The sequence below is a fragment of the Gambusia affinis genome, linkage group LG22 (assembly GCF_019740435.1).
Source record: "Gambusia affinis linkage group LG22, SWU_Gaff_1.0, whole genome shotgun sequence".
Taxonomy (NCBI): Eukaryota; Metazoa; Chordata; class Actinopteri; order Cyprinodontiformes; family Poeciliidae; genus Gambusia; species Gambusia affinis.
The window spans coordinates 5,572,844-5,594,770 of NC_057889.1; the positions used below are offsets into that span (position 1 = coordinate 5,572,844).

Here is a 21,927-nt window from a genome sequence, read left to right on the forward strand (position 1 = left end):
AGAAATCTCCTTTATTGTCCCTCAGTGGAAAATGGAAGCATGCAGTTTAACACAAAAATAAAAACTAACGTAAATGTGCACATATATTTGTGCTTAAAAACAACACGCTATGAGAAATTAAAAGAATGGATAATGACAGGAATGAGTCAAAACTTGAGTTTTGAGTTTGTTCTCACAGCTGCAGGAGGAAGGATCTTTGATAACGCTTCTTTATGCACCAGTTCAATAAATTAGAATCATAATTAAATTCTAATTTATTTTAGTAACTCAATTCAGAGTTGATTTAATTACAGCCTTAATTTCTGCTAATTATGAAGATTTTCTGCTCACAGCCAATGAACCCATGGGATAAAAGATATCAGACCAATAAAAATACAGAAACGTGGATTATTTATAACATATAAGCCATGTCCAATACATACTAGTTATTTAGTAGCTTCAAAATTAATTTGGACTGATAGTAGATGCTGTTATGTCTCCACCATTGTGGAAATATTTTGACAAAACTGCAGTTTTTAAACTGCTATTTTTCAAGTCCAATGTGTTGTATTCAGTAATTATTATGTGATTTTTTAAAAATTATTATATTGTCAGGTTTTCCAGTTTGTAAATATTATTTTTTCATTATTTCTATAATGAACCTTTTCCTCCCCAACAGGTTGAGCTCTATTGACACAAAGTACCACATCTGGAAACTGGGAGTGGTTTTGACTGACAATGTGAGTTTATTCATCTGTGTAAAATAACATCTCTACCCGCATCACAGCGGCCATGATGTTTTTCTCTAAAGACAGGCTTCTGTCCGTCTCTGTCCTCCAGTACTTCCTGTATCTGATCTGGTATACCACCATGTCCATCTTTGGACACTTCAACAACTTCTTCTTCGCTGCTCATCTGTTGGACATCGCCATGGGCTTCAAGACGCTTCGCACCATCCTGTCGTCCGTCACTCACAATGGCAAGCAGGTGAGTGCGCCAACCACTAGAGGGAGCCAAATGTTTTTAAATGTTTTACTCAGAAAGTAAGATCGTAACTAAAAGAACAAAATGACATGATTAAGAAGAAGAAATTTGACTTATTGAAGATTTAAGACTTGTAGAGCATCAAGAATGTCGCTAAAATGCAGCTTAATGGAAATAAATACGATTTACTTTTATTATTAATCCAGGTTCAAACTAAGAAAAAGGCGTTTTCATAACATTTACAGTGGAACATCTCAAACTCTTTACTGAAATTAATTTATGCAAACATGTGTGTTGTTTAGATAAATTAGCGACTGGAGAAAAAAAAAACTTCAGAATTTGGATGGATTATAAAATGCAGACTGTTCTTCAAACTGGTTTTTAAAAACAAGCAATCAGTAAGATGGAGAAAACATGCATGCAGAACAAGGAACAAAAATAATTTGTTTGAAAAGGAGTAGGGAGAAGTGAACACGCAATCCAACCCCTTATCTCAATTTAAGGAAATATATTACTTACTGACTCAAATTATCAAAAATGTGTTAATAAATCCATGTTAAATGTTCTTGTGCCTGTTCAATATCCTGTGCTAAAGAGCAAATAAAGAACAAATAAACTATATTACATAGATAAAATTCTTAAAATGAATTGATCAGCTGAGTTCATAAATTCACACCTGAGGAATAATAAACTGTAGAGAAAATATTGAAAACAGTGACACAGGACACATCAAATTCTGTTTATTTATAAAGTGTCAATTCACAACACGACGTTTCAAAAATAAAGGTTAACTAAATGCAACCCAAATTGAGCCCGGTTAGTAAACATTACAGTCAGTTTATAATTCAGTTTGGTTAAGAAGCTTTTAATCTGAGGAAACCCAGCAGTTTGTGTTGAGTTGACTTGCAGCAATCATGGATGGAAAGTGAAACATTGGAGAGTAGTAGGAAAAAATAGCAGAGTGAGAGAATCGGTCAGTTTATTCTTGAAAAGTCTTAAGAGGAGGCATGATGGCTGCTTCACAGACTACACCTCTCTGTGAAGTGTGGACTCAAAGTGCACATAAAGTGTACAAGGTGGCAGTATGACTTTATTTACTTTTTTAAACTTTATTTTTATGCAAAACGGACCAAAACATGAGGACCCAGGGAAGCAACAGTCAGTCCCAGAAAAAGAACAAAAGTCAACCGGAGGAGAAAAAAGTTTCAGGAATCAACAATTAACTGCTGCAAGTCTTTGGCTATAAAACAATCCCATTTTTCCCAAAGTCTCTCCTCTTCCTCCTTTTGGAGACGTATTGAAAACATCCACATCTCTATGTCATGGATAATTTTATAATATTCATAAAAAGCTTCAGGGTGGAGGGCACCGCCTTCTTGCTTGGAAGCAGAAGTCTCTTCAACATGTGTGTGTCACTTTTACAGAGTCCTTCAGCAAGTATTGGGCAATGAACAAACTAAAGTTATGCCCAGGATTTCTTAGATTTCCTCTCTTAGCGTCGCTTCAGAAGGCAGTTCGATTTTAAACGGACAGTCTGGGTTTATTTTGCTTCCCAAACGTTGTTGCAAAAGATATTTGGCTGCTCAAATGTCTTCTGTTTTGACTTGTCAAATACAAAGAAAGGAAAAATTCTTTAAATACTTTACATTTTAATTAAAAATGTCACATGCAGCAATGAATTGTGGGTAAAAGACTTCATTGAAGTCCACTGCGATGAAGGCTTAGCCGATGTGTGGATAAAAGGCAGAATCTTAAATTGTATTCTGGTTTTGATGGGGAGCAAAAACAGAAGAATTATGATCTCTCTTTTTAATCTTAAACGAATTTTGTGAACTTCCTGTTAGTGAACAGCTACAGTCGTCCGGCCTTGAATGTGTGAAGTAGTTTTTCACTGTCACTCCTGGACAGGATATTTGTAACTCTGACTGGAGGTAAAGGCAGGAAATCGCAGCTTAATGGTTTCCGTTTCCCTCAGCTTGTACTGACCGTCGGTCTGCTGGCCGTGGTCGTCTACCTCTACACTGTGGTGGCCTTCAACTTCTTCAGAAAGTTCTACAATAAGAGCGAGGACGAAGACGAGCCCGACATGAAGTGTGACGACATGATGACGGTACGTCTAACCTCTGTTTGTTCAGAACAAAGAAAAGGCATGAAATTGGAAAATAACTTCACTTTGTTTGCAGCTGAAAGAGATTCCTTTGGCTTTTATTCTGAACCGATGATGATCGAGTCCTATTGGCCTTGATCGCGGCACGAAGACACGACTACCAGACTAAGCAGAAAGAACGTTTCTTAGGCTTTTAATTCCTTTAGAATATTCTTCAGGGCCTTGACAGTTTCCAACGCAATCGCGCTTAACATTTATTAATGACATAAACGTAAAGCAGTCTTCAACAAAATAATGAAAGTTTCAATGATTATGTCCTTTAAATGGTTTTAGTGCTACTTGTTCCACATGTATGTGGGCGTGAGAGCCGGCGGGGGCATCGGAGACGAGCTGGAGGACCCGGCTGGAGATCCCTACGAACTCTACCGCATCTTGTTTGACATCACCTTCTTCTTCTTCGTCATCGTCATCCTGCTAGCCATCATCCAGGGTAAATATTCACTCCCAATCAGAGCAGATCCAGAAGTACTTCCTGACTGTTCAGAACTCCCCAACCTGCCACAGGTTTGATCATCGACGCCTTTGGGGAGCTGAGAGACCAGCAAGAGCAGGTTAAGGAGGACATGGAGGTAAGACTCACGTCTAACCTGTGAAACGACAGCTAGCATCTACAGTCTTCCTCGTTTCTTGGGAGCCCGAAGAAAATTAATGACACTCCTGGATTTTCTGGTGGGCAAAATGGGTTAGCTAATAATGTGTAGGTTTAGGAGTTATGAATTTTTATGGTGTTTAGACAAGGCAAAGTTTTATTTAAAAAAACAAAAAACAAACAAACAAAAGAAACAGCTGAATTTGTGTTTATTAGATTTTTTATTTTGAAAAATAAAAAGCCTATAATTTTAACTGATTTCAGATTTTTCCATTTTTGATAACAGTCTCATTCACAAGTTTTTGGTTCTGCATTTCTAAAATATTTGGGAGAAAAAATGCAGTTTGAGAAACAAACAGACTTTCCCACAGTGTTATAAGCCTGGCGGGCCACCAGGCTCAACATTGTTTATTTATTGTAGTTGTTTTTTAATTATTGCCTTTTTAAAGAAGGTATTAATTTTCCAGTCTCCCAATAAGCAATCAAGTGATATTTTCACATTTCCTGTCAACTTAACTCAAAAACATGGCGGCTGGCTGGATGGAGGACCGCCGTAGCGCCTCAGGCTTTGCAAGTTTTCTGGGGGAAACTGTTGATTAGAGATAAAACAGAAAAATTTGGGGTATGATCTAGATCAGCGGTGGGCACTCCTGGTCCTCGAGGGCCGGTGTCCTGCAATTCTTAGATGTCTCTCTGGTCCAACACACCTGAATCAAATAGCTGAATCACCTCCCAAGTGCAGTCAGGTTCTCCAGAGTCCTGCTAATGACCTCATTATTTGACTCAGGTATGTTGAAGTAGAGAAACATCTAAAAGTTGCAGGACACCGGCCCTCGAGGACCAGGAATGCCCACCCCTGATCTAGATGAATAATTTTCCATTTCTTGTTTCTGGATGTTAAATTGTCCCGGTAATTATTGCAATAAACAAAAAATACTGTTTTGGGACCATTTTCACGTAATGTAATAATGGCTAAGAACACTTAGTACTGGACACCCAAAATGAAACCCAAAATGAAACAATAAACACAAAAGAAATAAAAACCACCTACAACCAAAACCATGATTAAAATGGGTCACGACATCTCAGTAAGCAAAACTGCATTTTGAAAAATATTGTAATGGAAATTAGCATGCTCATGCGATTAATTTATTGCTCAGCACTCTCAAAATAAAAGTGGGGATACAGAGAATATATACATAAATGCACTTTAAATTTCTAAACAGTTTCTAAAATCCAAATATGTAATTCTTGATTATTTCCGTCAGACCAAATGCTTCATCTGCGGCATTGGGAACGACTACTTTGATCGAACGCCTCACGGGTTTGAAACTCACACCCTACAAGAGCACAACCTGGCCAACTACCTGTAAGTGCAGCAACACACTTAAACTCTGAAACATGAATATTTTAAATATTTTAAATAACTCCTGCCCTCCTTTGTGCAGGTTCTTCCTGATGTACCTAATCAACAAGGATGAGACTGAACACACGGGTCAGGTAGGTGAAAATCTCCGCGTCTGTTGGTGCCTCTGCTCAATAAGACAGCAAAGGACGGACAGGAAGCTCCGCTTTCAGATTTTCACTTATGCAACATTTCAAGTGGGCTGAAATGTTGCAGGGGAATGAAGCAACGCGTGGGCTGGCGTTGACAATTTCGGTGCACCTGAGATTTAAGTTTTTTTATTTGATGTGAAGTTTCTAGGAAACTAATTCAGAGGTTTATAGAAAATAGATCTACAGGTTTGTTGATCAGGCCTGAGAAATAAGTGTTTCTTTGTATGTTCATAATCCCATTTTGTACAATTTTAAATTCAATGGGAAAGCAGCTACTGACAGTCTAAGCCAGAGTCCAAAATGTGGTTTGGGGGCCATTTGTGGCCCTCAGCAACAGGATGCAGTTTGGACATTTTTGTGCCTGATAAAACCTGTTAAAATATCAATGAATTATTAAAACTAAATATTATTATTGGACATCCTTTGGGAAAAATGTCTTGTTATAAGTTAAATAATCTGCCAATGGAGCTAGCCTCTACGAAGCTACTTGTAAGTTAGTTTTGTCTTATTTCAAGTGAAGTCAGATATTAGCACTAGAAACCAGATTGGCGTTCCTTAACGGGGCGTTCTGAGGACAAGAGGGGGCGTTGAGATGCATTTAAGCTGTAATCTTCACACCTTAAATGCACAACAAGAGCAGTTTTAGACTTTGAGCAACTTGCTAAAACTGTCTTGTGTAACAATAAAACATCCTTGGCTGCAACTGCATCGATGGCAGCTCTTCTTCCCTTCAGAGTTTCTGTTGGCTTCTTGCTGCAGCTCCGTTCTCCTGCTGCTGGCTGCAGTTCAGCGTTGCACCAGACAGATTCACTTCTCTGGTGTCTCACTTTCAAATATTTAATGTTTTATTGAGGATTTTTGTACATATGTTTTGGCAGAGCTGTGCTCATGTCAAAGCAGCAACGTATATTAAAAAGTGTTTTAATGTTCGTCTGAATGCTTCCATGGTAGGACAACAGACTATTGCTCTTATAAATATGTAATGACTAAAATCACAATAACCTCACTGGGTATCCCTCAGAAAAATTTACCTGTTTAAGTAAAGAAATCCCTCCACGCCGTCTGTGGTGACACCATAGTAGAGAGCGTTCATTTTATTAACAGCAGTGCTGAAAGTGATCCGGTGTGAAAACGGTCGTGCCAGCACTTTTGAATTTTAATCAGCAGAATTAGGGGATTTTTTGTTGTTGTTTTAAAAGGTTTACATCAGTCTGCTTTTCTCCATGGATACGCTTCCTGACCGAAAATAAATAAATAGAAATAAAAGAGAAAATATGGTATTGATCAGATAAAATAAAAAAGTCAATAAACGTTTGTGAACGTTTGGACACTGCTGGTCTGATCAGACGTGTTTCTCGCCTTGCTGAAGTTTTCATCCCAAGCGAACGTTTCCTAGTGATGGGTCCAGTAACACTGATACATCAACCCCTTACAGAAAAACCCGTGTCGGCAGCCATATTGCTTTCAGCAAGTCATGTGACCGACACAGGAACTGTTTCGGAATGACACTGGCGCCAAACTGTGTTTATAAGGAAGCGAATCTGTCAACAGGACGCATTTGTCAAAAGAAATCTTGATCTTTTACGGTACAGCGTTAACTATGGAGAGAGAGGTTTCGTAGTTTGGGACCATTTTGATCTTTCATCAGAAAATAAGTTATCGGTTATCACTTCGTTGTTGTTTCATCTGGTTCTTTTCAGTTTCTACTTCATCTATCTGAATCCAAATTCAACTGAAACTGACTCTTAGTTTACTTTCATATTATGTTCTGCAGGTTAAGTGTTGCATATGTTTGACGTACAGTACTTATTTAAATAAATCCTCCTCCTCAATGCTGAGGCTTTATAGGGAATCAGAATGAAGGATACATCTGGACAAACTCAGGTATACAGCCATTCTACAAATTACTCAGCTGCTTTTTATGAATTATTTCACATAAATGTATGATTTACTTCATTTTTTTCTACAGCAGGAGAAGTTGTCAAAAAAGCACAACAAACAAAATTTCAAAATGTTGGAAAAACGTATTTTTTTGAATGAAAATTTGTGGGAAAACCCCCCCAAAAAACAACCAGTCCACAACCATCCTCATTCCAAACACGTTCACTTTATGGTACACGTACAGATTATTTATTGACTGTATCGAAGAATATCAAATATATTTTGACTGAAGACATGACGTAATACAATATATAATATACAATAAAATACAATAACTTAACTCTTATTGTACAGACTAGGTCATCAAATCAACTACGCTGCCTGTAGGGGTTTTTAATGTCCAGCAGGTGTCAGCATTCAGCGACACAGTATCAATACAGTTTTGTTTTGGGTCGAAACGCTTCATGACGTCTCATTCACCATCACTAACGTTTCCCGTTTCCCCTTCCAGGAGTCGTACGTGTGGAAGATGTACCAGGAGAGATGCTGGGACTTCTTCCCTGCCGGAGACTGCTTCCGTAAACAATACGAGGACCAGCTGGGTTAGGAGGGGGGCGGCCAGCACTGGCGCCTCCCCAAACGCCCCTCCCCTACTTGACGTCGCCCTGTTGCCAGAACCTGAACGCATTTTGAATTCTACCGCTCACTGGACGCTCCGGATTTGTGCATCAAGTTTCTTGTACTTCCTGCCACGACGGCTCATTTATGCAAACCTCTTTGTTTTGTTTCTGAATCACATTGCCTTTCCCACTGGCTCACACCCACCATGTTTAGACGTCTGAAACACAACTAAGGGTTACAGCATGACGACTGTCCGTAAATGCACAATGTCTCGTCACCACGAACCTGAGTGGACGTTTGCTCCTGGAATGGATCAGTGCTGATTGAGTTAAATGATTTGCCTTTTCAACGCTGGCTCAAGCGTGTAATGAAACGAACGTGGTTCCTTCTGGACCAGAGACGACTCTGTTAGGTATTTAACAAGTACCGACGTGCCTTTGGAAAAATTAACTATGCAAAAACGAATCTTTGTTCCTCTTAACACAAGCAGTGCTCTAGTTCTGGTCTTAATCACATCGGTTTTTTGGCTTTTAAATGAACAAAAAACAAAAAAATTGTTGTATAAAATCTAGACATTTCTTGTGTAAATGTTGCTTAGTTTGGTTGTGTTCCTACACTGTGGTGTCCTGCCCACCCTGCACGTCTTCTCCACAGTAGACGAACCCCACAGCAGAGGAGAGTTATGAAACTTGGTTCAATGATTTATTGACTGAAACTGTGCGGCCATTTGTACGTATGTAGGAGGAAAATAATAAACTGATGCAATACAATATATATTGTGTCATCTGCAGCCTGTTTGACCATCAATCTCTGGCAGAGGAGTAGCGAAACGTACGGTACTGAACACACATTGCTTCAAAGGTTGGGACGCGCTGTCCTCTCTTTACACCCTCTGACTTCGGAAACATGCCAAGGAAACGCAACACATTTCTGCAAACTTCACAGCAGATGGTCCAGTTTTACCTCCGGTCTGGTCTTGAAATCGTGCATCTTCTTCATGGTCAGGAGATCATGCTGTCCAGCCAGTCCTCCAGGTCCTCCTCAGTCATCGACTCTTTGCCCTCCGCAGGCTTTGGAGGGGCAACATCCTCGTCTAAAGCTTTTTCTCCTGATGCTGCTTCTTCAAATCCTTTAAAAGTAAAAGAAAGAAGCTTGAAGCCACACAAGATTGAAGCATCTCAGTTACATTATTACATAAAAAGGGCTGGGCGATAAATCTGTTTTTGTTTTTTGAATATTTAAGTGAAACTCTTTCATAGTTCAGATTGACATCCGCACACCCAGAGCCGCCATCTTGTTTTTCATCTGATTATTATTTGGACATTGAATTCAGGTTTACGCTACAGGGCTAATTAAGTTTTATTTTTTGAATCATGAGAATAAAAGAACCCTAACACAAAAGAAAAATAAAATTAAGAATGTTCATCTTATCAATTTTTACAAATAATTTTTTTTTTCAAATTATGTTGATATGCTAAAAAAATCATCAATTATGCAAACAGCAGAGTTTATTACAAAGAATTAACCACAATAACGCTTTTTTTCTTGTAAACAAAAACGTCTTGTAGTCCGGCCCTAACAGAAGGGATGATTCAGATAAACATCAATTTTTGTAAATATTTTACATAATTCCTTTTATGTAAAATAAAAATCTGACTTTATTTTTATGCTGTAATGCTCTCCCTTATAAACATTTATTTTTCTAAAAATAATAGGTCTCATAATGTTACCATTTGAAGCAATAGGCTAGCATTAGCATATTTATTGTTTTGATACGACTTGTTGATAATTCTGCTCAACATATTTCAATTGCATATGAACAGGATTAGCAAACATACTCTCTTCTTCTGTAAGTCTTAAGAATCCCTCTCCACCATGAAAAACACAAAATCGGCATTTTTTGAAATTGGTGTAAATAATTTTTTAAAAGGATTTTAATTTTTTCTCAACCTGCAGAACAGATGAGAATAAAACTCGCCTTTCTCTGGTGGTCGTCTCTCCTGGTTTGGACTGCAGGTCAGCTGATGTCCTGCATCATCTGAACCGGGTTTCTGTAAACCAAGTAGCTCATCCAGCTCTTCATCACCATCCTCCTCCTCCTCCTCCTCCTCCTCCTCCTCAGGCTTAACGGCCACAGAGGAAACCTGGGAGTTTAAACCCACTGCTGGTTTCTGACTGGTGCTGAGGCCTTTAAAGGCAGCGGACGGAGGAGGAAATTTGGGTACTTCCTGTTTCGGTGCGAGGCTCATAGCTGGCAGCTCTACTGGTGTCGAGACCTGAAACACGAAGAGCCTAAGAGTAAATAAATAAAATAAATATTTTAAAACACAGATGAGGATAACTGGAGGTCATTTCCAACCTTTCTAAAGTTACAGCCACAGTTAAAAGCAAATAGTAACCGTACACAAATAGTAACCGTACACCATGTTCTTACAGAGCTACGCTAACAATAGCTAAGAAAAAAGAAAAACGTCTTCTTAGCAGCAGCATTTCTTAAAGGTTATTTCCAGATAACTCTCTTTATACACTTGTTTTAAAATCCAAAAGACAGAAATACCTTCCAGCGATAACCTAATTTTCTTTTACGCCACAACTTTATTTCAGCCACTTCAATTGCACCTGAGTCGTGAGAAAAAGCTCCGACCTGAACCAGTTCAGCTTCTAGATTCAGTCTCCGATGGAGAGGAACTTGTTGGAGACTCTGGGCGAGAGCGGGAAGGTCCAAAAACACAGCTGGCACCTGAAGATTAAAAATAAAGAAAACGGAGAAAATGATCAGAATCAAACGCCTCTGAAAGGAAAATCTGATTTTACGCAAGAGTTGCAGCAAAGTCTCTGGATAAACGTGGTTTTACTTTTTCTTAAAACTCGATTATAAAAAGGCAAATACTTTATAAGAAAATTATGTTAGTAATAATTTTACCCCGTTTACAATTTGAAACTCTCCATCTGCAAATATGGGTCAAATTTGTAGCATTTTTGAATTGTAACTGGGGGCCGCACAAAATCCGTCCAAGTGCCACAAATGGCCCCCGGGCCACAGTTTGAACACCCCTGATTTATGTTAATGGAAGTGAAAGCAGAGTTTGACCTGATTGGCTGCGAATGGATCCATCTCCCAGTCCTTCTCTTCTGCAAACCGGAACTGAGTGAACGAATCCCCTGGAAGACGAACAGAAATAACTTCAGTTCCAACTGATCCGTCACTTTGCTGCAAAAACATCTGAAAATGTTTTGGTAGTCAATCAGCATCTTTGTGTGAACTGTAGGAGAGCTACAGCAGCACCAACTTTTCACAGCATTAACAGCAATAGCTCTGGTGTGCAACACTCCACAGACACCGAGAATGTTATTAATAAACAGAATCAGGGTGCTAAAACTCATAAATAAATAAAAGAAAAAACTTGTGTTGTTGAACGAGGCACAATGCTGCAGCAGAAAGCTCAGAGTTAAATCACAACATCCAGCACAACAAGGACACAGTGTCAGGTGTGAAGCACCACTCTGCATGTGGTTATCTCTGCAGCGCTGCAGAAGGATGTCACTTCGGATGGAATAAAAGGCCGCCTGTGGGTATTTTTACACAACACAATGAAAGGCTTCCTTTGTTCAAAAAGCAAGCTATAAATTCTTAAATGCAAAACAGAAGTAACAGTAAGTTGGCCCTTTCTTTGAGGTAGAAGGAAAAGAGAAACATTTTAGCTATTAAAGAAAACAGACAACAAAACTGGGACACGTCCAAAGAAATAACAACCGCTAACAAATCTGAAAAAAACAGAAGAACTGTAAGAAAAATGACAAGGTTAAGAGTTGATCCTTTGCACGTGACGTCACTTTCTTAGAAACTCGGCCCACTCCGCCATGACGGACGTCAACAACCAATCCGCTCCACTTTACGTGGCCTTTTGGAGACTTTATCATTCAAAGACTCTCCAAACTTGACCCAAATTGTCTCTCGAGGAATATCCTTGGATTCCAGTGGAATCGCAAGTGGGCGTGGCCAAACTTCTCTACAGCGCCCCCTAATGTGAGATGGGAGAAACGGTAGGCTGTAGAGATCTGAAACTCGGTAGGTAGGTAGATCCCCCTGAATCAAGTCTCTTGGAGGAACCCTCTAAAATGCACAGGGAGGAGGCCATTTTGGGTCAAAGGTCAAATTTAGGCCATTTTTCACATTTACTCACGTTGAACTTTAACGATAGGGATTTTTTTAAATCCCTAGGAGGATTCAACGAATCCCTGGAGATCGGCTTCATTCTTGGTCAGAATGCAGTTAAGACATGGGGGTTTAAAAGTTATCAAAAACATATATATATATATATACACACATATTTACACGTATATAGACAGACAGACAGACAGACAGACATATATTGAATTCCTTGACAATTATGTTAACTGTCAAGGAATTCACTAAAAAGAATTACAAGAAATGATGACCTACGACAGAATCTTTAACTGGCATCAAATTCACACCATTTTTGAGCTGTAGTTTTAGTTTCATAGTTTTAGTTTTCTCAAACAGTTAAATGCTGTTTCTGGTTTTCAGAGGAAATACGGGGCACGACCAGCAGACTGGAAGCTCGTTTCATTTTTGCTAGGTCTCCTTCTTATTAAAGTAATGTCTATTTTTAATTGCCATACTGTCATACGCAGACGGACAGTCAGTGGGAGACGATGTACGCCGTCAGTCGCTGCTGCTCACTTTACCCTCCTGCTTTACACTCGGCCTTCATCGGCACCATCTGCAGTTGTCCTTGATATCTTGGCTGTATGAAAAGCGAGCGAGGTCAACCCGCCGCAGCTACAGGAGGGCTTTGTGTCTGTCAGACCGAGTCCGGCTGGCGTTACGGAGAACACAGCGACTGTGACGCAGATGGATAAGAGAAGGAAATGCGAATGTCAGCTTGAAGTGAAGGCTCAGCGACGGATGGCTTTGTGTTCGGCCATGAGCGTGATTGATATCAGCAATAATAGCTGATCTTTTCAGGTCTTACCACATAAATCCTGCCTGGGGTGGAAGTGACATCGATTTTAGCCCCAGATGGTATCTTAAGCTGATCAGACGTCAACAGATAACAATATTTAGTGAAAAGCGGGATCTGTGATAACATGAAAGCAGTCGTTGATCTTTGCAACAGAACCAACTAGAACCTAAAGAACGTCGATGCTTGGTTATCAGACTTTAACATAATGTAACCTAGAGGTTACAAAAGGCTGGAGTCAGAATTTTACGCTTATTTCAGGTCTAATAAATGATCAGTAACTAGAAAAAGCAGTTTTCAGAAGACTGAATAGTAACATGTAACAGGGTGTGCATAATACTGTCATGAACTTAATACCTGTTGTGAACATGAAGGAGTTTTCATGACTGTTGTCATGAAGTGTCATTCGGTAAATAATGACACTTTCAATGCAAAGTTGCACCAAAACTTGCATTAAAAATACATTAAAATGGCCAGCTTTGCATTATTCAGGTAAAAATTACTTTTAAAGCAAAGGGCCGGTTGTGGCAGAATGTATTGATAACTGTTAAAATATCAATGAATTCTTAAAATTCAATATTATTATTGAACATATTTTCAGTCCTTCCAGGATTCTGTGATTCTTTTTGTGAAATTTTGCAATAAAATTCAAAGTGTGTTGGCACTAATCTGGACATATTTCCAATATCTGCGCTTATTTATGGTGGTAAATGCGACTTTTTAATACTATTTGTATAAGTCATGGACTATAATCAGATATTAATTACAGCCGAGGCAGCTGTTAGTGAGAAAGTAAGAAGATTTTTGAGATAAATCTCCAATAAACTCCCAGTTTTTAGCACAATTTGTTGATTTTGCAGGAATTTCCACGATAATTCTCAAGAAACCGGAGGAACTTATTGATATAATTAGGCAGTAAACAGATAAAAACTGCATTGACTTGATAGATAACATAATATTTTATCACACTTAGTGTTTAGAATGTAGAGGGCCACATAAAAATCTACAGCGTACCGGATTTTCCCCACGGGCCTCGACTTTGACACAGGTGCTCTACAATCACTTAAAGGATTTATAAAACATAAAACTATGACGTCGCATGATGAGTTTGATTGAATATTCAGTGAACTTTGGACAACGGCTAAAATTACAGCTGGTATTAATTTGCACCGTTTATCTCATATTCTTTTATTTGGAAATAAGTCCGACCATCAGCTCACACTCATGTTTCTTCTCCAGCAGGTTTATGTTTCTACAAAGTTTCATTTTACGTTCAGATATAGGCAGAGACTTGAGTTTGAGACAGAACATGAGTCACCTGATAACTGTATTCTTCCAAACTTGGCTTCATTGTGTAACAGATGATATAAGAGAGAATAGTAATAAAAAGCTAAGGATGTGAAATGATGAGGATCTGATGTTATTTGATTCCAGAGCTGCACTGCTGATCAAATAAATGTAAATAAAATTTTCCTCTGTTCACTTTGGAAACACATTTATATGAAGACAGGAGAATAAAATTCAGAGACGTTGTAAACGATCTTTGGGAAAAAATTATCTCCAACATCAGGACCCTCCTTATGTTTTTCTTTATATGCTAACGATGTATTTCTTCACTACTGTTGCAGGAATTTCATTAGCAGCTACATGAATTAAAATCAACATGATGGAAATCCAAAGGTGCCAATAATCATGAACAATTAAATATCTTGTTTACGGATGTTTTTGATTGGTTTAATTTACTAATAATACTGCTTAGACCAGTCAACATAATCAATGACATCAACATCAGCACTTTACGTCACATGCCAAACATGTGGCCCGTGGGCTAAATATGGCCCTCCGTAGCTTTTTATGCGGTCCTCTAGATTCTAGACTAAATGTGTGATTATATTTTATGTTATCAATAAAATCAATGCAGTTTTTTTCTGTTTACTGACAAATTGCAGCAACCAGTCCCTCCAGTTTCTTCATAATTATTGTGCAAATTCACACAATATCAACAAATCCCTGCACTTTTTTGCGCTGAAACATAATTAGGACAACAATGAACTAATTTGATTATTTTATCAACTTAAAATATAATCAAATAACCCAATAAATAATATGTACAGTTAATAGATACACGGTATGTTTACGTGGGATTTTAAAAAGTTAATCGAATCTATTTCTATTTTTGATTATTTCTTGTCTGATTATATTTGACATTCAGGCTTTTTAAAAACACCTAAGACAAAATAAAATCTTCATATTTATTTAATTACATTAGAGTTTTATAATATTTTTGCGGTATGAAATAAATGCCACACCTAGATTGCAACATACTAAAATAAAACAGCTTTTGACAAAACGGTGGGAGTAGCATAAAATTTAAATAAATTATTTAACCAAAATTTTGTTTTAAAACTCCTGTGAACTTATATATTTTTGTAAACAATAAAACTGCAATCGATCTTGTTTGGACGAAAGGGTCTGCCGACTAAATGAAAAGCCAATAAATTCTGTAACTGACTCAAACTCTGTTTCACACATTTTTAAAAAATGTTTCTGGACAAATCTTGTCTAAAACTTTTGCCGGTTAGTCAGCGGAGGCACAGCTGACGCGTGGGCGACGGCTGAATGAAGTCCAGAGCACATTTGTGTTCAGGCCGCTGAAAGAGAAGCCACCATATGCGACGCAGACCACGTTTGAACGAGGTCAGCGCCATCCGCCGGCTCCTCTTCACAATTTAACGGATTAATTAATGCAAATGGTTCGACTCATTGGTTTTCCTGTTGATGGCAGTGATCTGTGTGGATCTACAACCCACAGTGGCATCAGTCAATTCTTCACAAAATCCCCAACTCTGTTTTATTTATTCACACCATGTCGGGTTTTTAGATAATTATATGATGCAGTAAAAATCCCAACTTTCTGTGTTAAAAGGTAAATTTGCATTAAAGCCAAACTGTCTCACTTTGAAAACACTTCAGTCTCTCACTCTCGCATTCCATCTGTTTCTGGCTCCTGCTTTTCTGTTTAAAATCTTCCTCTTCCTCTTCTTCCTCCCTCAGCGTCTTTGTTCGGTCTAACGCAGAGACCTGCTGATGTCTCCCACCTACACCGCCTGTGTCCTCCTGATCTGTGTCCATAGAAATAGCATCGCATGTCGGACCGACGGAACCATAGCAACAGATGCCAACCAAGACAAGAAAAATGGCTGTGAAATTTCAAAAACCCAGGAAAGAGAGTCAACTGAATGCAACATTTAAAGTTTTAAGCACTATAATAAATGCTGTTTCCAATATTCAGGTGGATATTTTGGAAGTTTAGATCAGTTTACCAAACACTCATGAACCGCCCAACTTTACATTACCCCAAAGTAACACAGCATCTACATATATTCAGCCTGAAATGAACTTAACTCATTTTCTTTGTTCCTCCTGAAGTGAAAAGGTGGCGCTGTTTTACAAAAGTGACTGACCATAATAAAACCATGAACAAGTCAACCTGTGGTGTTTTGAGTTATTTAGATGATAGAAAACACATGGAAATCAAAAAGGTTTTTACTACCAAGTGTTGTTTGCATTAATAACATTTTAGGGTCGTCTGTAATTTAGAAACACAATAAGCACAAACATTTTCTTTCAGAGAGTAGATAGCCCAATGTCAATAACTTCATTTTAAGTGTTACGATGCAGCACTGTTCACACATTGTCTCCATCATGTCGCATTCAGCAAAGTCACAGACCGAGATCTGCATTCCTGTGGCATGATATATATTGTAATAATGTTCAAAAATAAAAACGTTCTTTCAGGTTTTCTTTTTAGTGACTCTGCATTCAGTTATTTATCAATTATTAGTTTTAAACACAATCCTTTGGTAAGCTAGCTGTAGCGTAGCACTTTGAGCCGACATCATGGCAAATAAACGGTTAACATGCAGTACCTGTAGGACCACTAGGGGGCGCCCACAGATCACTAGTGACAAATACTTTTAGTGAAGAAAAACCTGAAACCAGGCCTGTTACCATAACAACTGGTACCATAAATTGTCCCAGAAATTACTGCAATGAACGATAATATTGTCGTTTTGAGTAATATAATTATTGATGCATGATACAAAAATTTGAGCTGATATTGATATCCAATAATAATATTTACCATATTTACCAATATATTTCAGTACTGTTTCAACACCTTTGAAAAAAATAGAACCAGAAACAGATCAAAATAAGTATCTGTTCTTCACATTGGCCCAGTTTCTTTTTAAGATAATTTTTTTTTATTGGTTCGATACCGATACGTTAAAAATCGGCTGATACTGATACCAACATATTATGCAATCCTAATAATAATGATAAAGTTAATAATCTCAAAAAAAAATTTGTTTTAATTTTGTGAAGAGCACTTAACTCAATAATATCTGAAATAAATAAAACCACCAAAAACAAGAAATAAAAACAAAAACAGTACACAACTGAAATCGTAAAATAAATGGATTATGAAGTCTTGGTTAACAAAATTTCTCTTTGAAAATTTTTTTAATTATCACAATGGAAATTATCAAGCTCATTTTAATTTACTGCACGATTAATTGATTTATTATCGTAAATAGACATACCTTAGACCAATATTTAAAGAAACTCAATAATCATTTAACTGATTTTCAATTAAAGCATCTTTCTAGGATATTGTATAACGTCAGCATAAAGAGCCATTTTAACTCTTGATATCTCAGTGCTAACAGATTATTATTTTATTTGTTACCTGTTCTCCACTCACTTTTTATATTTTGGTTGTTTTGTTCGCCCTTGCTGGCGTCGGCTCTTTTCCTGCTCCACTCAGCGCCGCCATGTTTTCACCTGCCTGCTGTTCACCTTCGCCCCATCTGTGCGCCCGCCGCGCTGAGGCACCAAGGCTCGGCATAAAAATAAGGACTCCTGGATCTGAATCACTTTCTATTAACAGCTTTAATTATAAATCCTAACTTTTCTCTCTGTCTTACACAAATTAACCTGTTGAAAGCCAAAATCATGCAGATGAGATTTAAGGTGCGTTCGTTTTAACTTCTCTATACGCGCCAAGTTCCCAAATGAGAATTTTCTTAAGAAAATATCGTCAAAATTTTGGGAATTTCTGTTGAACGTAAACAAAATAGACAAATTACAGGTACATTTTAGGAAATTAGGATTTGTATTCTGATGATGCTCATTTGTTTGTCTAAAACAAACTTTTGAAATAACATTTGAGAAGCTATTACTTTTCATTAAACCCCCATTTTTGTACAAACATTTTTTTTTAACCATTTGCAGCTGAAACAAAGTGTTAAAAATCAGTAACAAATAAAATAAAGAAATAATTAAAAAGCAGTTAAGATAAAATCAATAACGATAAAAAGTTTTTTTAAAAATGGTAAAATCAGGTCTCAGTTGGGTTGAAGGCCAATGAGTAAAAATAAGTTTCCGGTCGGGTTTTAAAAATGGTCTGGTGTAGTATTTTAATCTTAAATGGAACAACATCGTAATAACTGAAATATAGGATTTAAAAAAGTGTAGTTTATATAATGTGTTTAATTTATCAACTGAGTTAGTGAAATAAAATAAGCTTTCAGTAATTTTAACATTTTTGAGATGATCCTATGCTTAGATTCCAACTACTTATCTGAATTTTTTTTTTTAATTTGTAACATAAATTAACCAATAAATCCTCAAATTGAGAAGTTGCTGTGAAATGTCAAAGTTCTTGCAAATGGCTGTTTAAAAAAAAAAAATTCATACCAACTAGTCTTCTAGAATTAGGATTATTTTGTTCTGAATATTAAAGTAACATAGTAAGATAATTCCATTTGATTGATATTAACTGTATTTGTATCTTTTAAATTGAACTTTTCTGCTTTGTTAAGTGATTTCAGATTGTATTTTTTGTAATTTGGACCGATATTTAAAAAGACAACAAAACGTTTTGCTCCTGAACTTTTCAGCAGTGCCGTAATGAAAATATAACTTTGTGAAGAGGATAAATAATCCTGACTGAGTTCAAGACTGTGAAGATTCAATATGTGGGTTTGTTGTTAAAATAATTTACACTCTGCACATCCGCTGCTTCACTGAAGTACTAAACCTCTTCAGTCAAGAGCTTCAAAAATTAGCACATTTGGAGAGAAAATGGGATTTTGTTAGGGACAGAGAAATCAGGACAGAGATTCTTTGAGGTTCATGAAACCTTTGCTTTATTTTATTTTATTTTATTTTATTTTATTTTCATGACGCTTATTTTCCTCGCCGTCGAGTTTATTTTACTACTTCCCAGGAATTGATTCTGCTACTAAAGCAGGAGATAAAAGAAAACCTACGCAACGACACGTTTCTCAAAACAGTGCTGTGTTGAATCTCTCACCAATTTTTGGCTCAAACATTAAACTTAAAAATGTACAGAAACTGTATTTTCTAAAGTCAAAGGAGGTGAGTTTGTGATAAATTGTGTTTATTTCCGTCTCACTCGCATTGTGAAAACAGGCATTCCAGTTGTATATGATGTAAAAAATTAAATAAAAAAAAAAGATCCTTGAGTAAAACCGCTTTTTAAAGATAATTAAACCTATTAGCTTGTTTGGGGAAAAATTTACAAAAATTTAAATTACGAATAAAGTGTGTTTAGTTCCAACATGGAGTGGCAATAGTTTAATAAATGCAATAAGATGCATCCCCAGAACCAAACGTGGAACAAACTTCCAGAAAAAAAACAACAAAACAGCCGAAACACTGAGCTCCTTCAAATTTAGATTAAAAACCCGCCTGTTTAGAGTCGCTTTTGTACCGTAATTAAGGAAAATTTTAATATTTCAATTTGTTTTTATGATTCAGAAACAAGCTACACAATTAATATTTTATTTGATTTTGATTAATATTTTTTAAACAATATATAAACATAGTTACATTAGATCGATAATTTTGATGTTGGCACTTGACAAAATGTAATGTTTATTGGTTGTTTGATAAGTGGTTATTGTATTATGTTTTTATCACATAAAGAAAGCACTCTGAACTACCTTGTTGCTGAAAAATAAATAAACTTGTGCTATTTTTTTTTCTTTATCAGAAACAATCTTAAACACACCTCGGGTCTCCATGGTTGTGCTGTGTTGTGTACAGGGTTGCTAATACGTTATCCAAACTTTGTCACTGCTCACCGTCACGCAGTGCAAACACCACAGCGGTTTACTCTGAGCGGTTAGGATACTCCCTAAACACACAACCGTAACACATGAACCTGGAGCAGCCAGTAACTGAGCAGAACCAGGAGGTGAAACCTTCCCACTGCTCAGTCTCCAATAACACTTGTAATGAAATGTTGACATTTCGTGTGACTGGAAGAGGAAAACTCATCCCCTACCCCTGCTTTCGGCTCCACTTGTCTGCAGATTAACGGTCCGACATCAAAGAACGAGTTCTTCTCTTTTTAAACACAATGTGAGCAAATACTTACAAGATACCAGATGAGATCAAGCAAAGCAGCGTTCATGAAACTAGGAGCAAATGAATGCTATTACAAGCCTGACAAATCAGATTTGATGATCTGAGAAAGTGAAGAGGATGGAAATATCTGTAATAACTGCACAGCTTAAATTATTACAACTAAAAACCAGCGATCAGAGCCGAAACCTGGGTCTGGAGATGACCAGAACATTGAGATCCACATAAACACAGTTACAAAGTCAGCCTTCTATCGCCTGAAGAACACTTACAGGATTAGAGGACTAATGTCTCAGCAAAGTCTAGAGCAGGGTCAAATTCATTTTCATTTTGGGCCATATAAAAAAAATCTCAATGTTCTTAAAGGGCTGGTTGATAAAATCCACTGAACTTTTAAAATATTAAGAAATAGCTGTTTGTTTCAGCATTCAATAAGTGTTTCTTAAAATGTAATAATATTGAACAGTGATCAAGTCTCTCCAGGATTTTGTGATTTTTTTGTGGTTTTTGCATTCAAAATTACAAATTTTATGGTGCTAAGTTAGAAATATGTTAAATGAGACTTTTTATTAATCGGCGTATTGATCACAGACTATAACTTGACATTAAGTAGGTTAGTCACTTAAACTCAATGTTTTGATAAATTTTGAGAAAAATTTCCAGTAAAATCAGAAAAAATGTGGGAATCTGTTCATTTTGTATGAATTTTGCGAGTTTGTGAAAAACTGGAGGAAGTTATTGATGTAATTTGGAGTCAAGAGGGCCACATAAATAGCTACCGTGGGCCAGATTTGGCCCCCGGACCTTGAGTTCGACACCTTAAATCTAGAGAAAATTGTCCATGAGTTTCTCTTTAGTCGCATCAATTAATTACTCAAAGAGCTGCAGCTGATCCGGAACACTGCTGCTGGAGTTCTGACTAAAGCCAGGAAGTTAGAGCATATCACCCAGTTCTAAAGTCCTTCCGCTGGCTCCCTGTCGCTCAGAGAACAGACTTTAAAATACTGTTTATAAATCACTGAACGGGTTAGTAAGAAAATATAATAAAGATCCTCTGTTGTCATAGCAACCTTCCATGACCTCTCAGGTCTTCTGGTTCTGGTCAGCAACCCCAGAACCAAAACCAAGCATGGAGAAGCAGCATTCAGCTTCTAGGCAGCACAAATCTGGAACAAACTTACAGAAAACTGGAAAACAGCTGAAACACTGAGTTCCTTTAAACCTGGACAAAAACCCACCTGGTTAGAGCTGATTTTGAAACATAATCAATGAAACATTAGTCAATATTTTGATATGCAGCGACAGCAAAATATAATTTGTATTTGAAATGCCTCGTTACTGAAACGTTGTACAGAAATAAAATTTGATTTGAAAGGTGAGAAAGAGAGGAAGATGAAGGGAAAGTTGTAAACTTCCCTGTAGATTTGATGTTCCCGCTGAGAGCTGCAGCACCTCCAGCGTGCTCCCTGTCACGCCTTTTTAACCAAACCAATTAGTCCGCCATGACATGGCGCTGAAACCCACTACGCGTTGATAAATCACTGTCGGAGCTAATTGCAATTAAAATCCGGAGCAAACCAGGCGAGGCGATGAAGAGGAGCGAAGGTCTTTGCTCTTAACTTTTAATGGTGAGGTTGTTTGTGTCAAAGTCATATCAGTGGAGCGCCAATCCACTCGAGGCTCTGCTCTCATTAGGCGTGTGAGGTTTT

General features: G+C 37.4%; 2 protein-coding genes across 6 annotated transcripts in view; one reads left to right on the top strand and one right to left on the bottom strand.

Annotated features, from left to right (window-relative positions):
- Window positions 1–8,550, top strand: part of ryr3 (ryanodine receptor 3) — a 131,246-nt gene extending 122,696 nt beyond the window's left edge. For all 4 annotated transcript variants that reach the window (XM_044105732.1, XM_044105734.1, XM_044105735.1 and 1 more), the window contains 8 exons: window positions 659–719; window positions 820–966; window positions 2,939–3,073; window positions 3,404–3,560; window positions 3,635–3,699; window positions 4,988–5,088; window positions 5,168–5,219; window positions 7,669–8,550. In XM_044105732.1, the coding sequence (XP_043961667.1) occupies window positions 659–719; window positions 820–966; window positions 2,939–3,073; window positions 3,404–3,560; window positions 3,635–3,699; window positions 4,988–5,088; window positions 5,168–5,219; window positions 7,669–7,764 (814 nt within the window). In that variant the 3' untranslated portion in view covers window positions 7,765–8,550. The remainder of the gene's footprint in view (window positions 1–658; window positions 720–819; window positions 967–2,938; window positions 3,074–3,403; window positions 3,561–3,634; window positions 3,700–4,987; window positions 5,089–5,167; window positions 5,220–7,668) is intronic.
- The window catches only part of aven (apoptosis, caspase activation inhibitor), a 50,101-nt gene continuing 29,019 nt past the window's right edge, over window positions 846–21,927 (bottom strand). The window contains exons 3-7 of one of the 2 annotated variants that reach the window (XM_044105741.1): window positions 10,870–10,940; window positions 10,423–10,518; window positions 9,757–10,054; window positions 8,742–8,907; window positions 846–982 (exon numbers count right to left, since the gene is read on the bottom strand). In XM_044105741.1, coding sequence (XP_043961676.1) covers window positions 8,780–8,907; window positions 9,757–10,054; window positions 10,423–10,518; window positions 10,870–10,940 — 593 coding nt within the window. In that variant the 3' untranslated portion in view covers window positions 846–982; window positions 8,742–8,779. Of the gene's footprint in view, window positions 983–8,702; window positions 8,908–9,756; window positions 10,055–10,422; window positions 10,519–10,869; window positions 10,941–21,927 lie in introns of those variants that run through there. The other variant, XM_044105742.1, reaches the window with a different exon arrangement.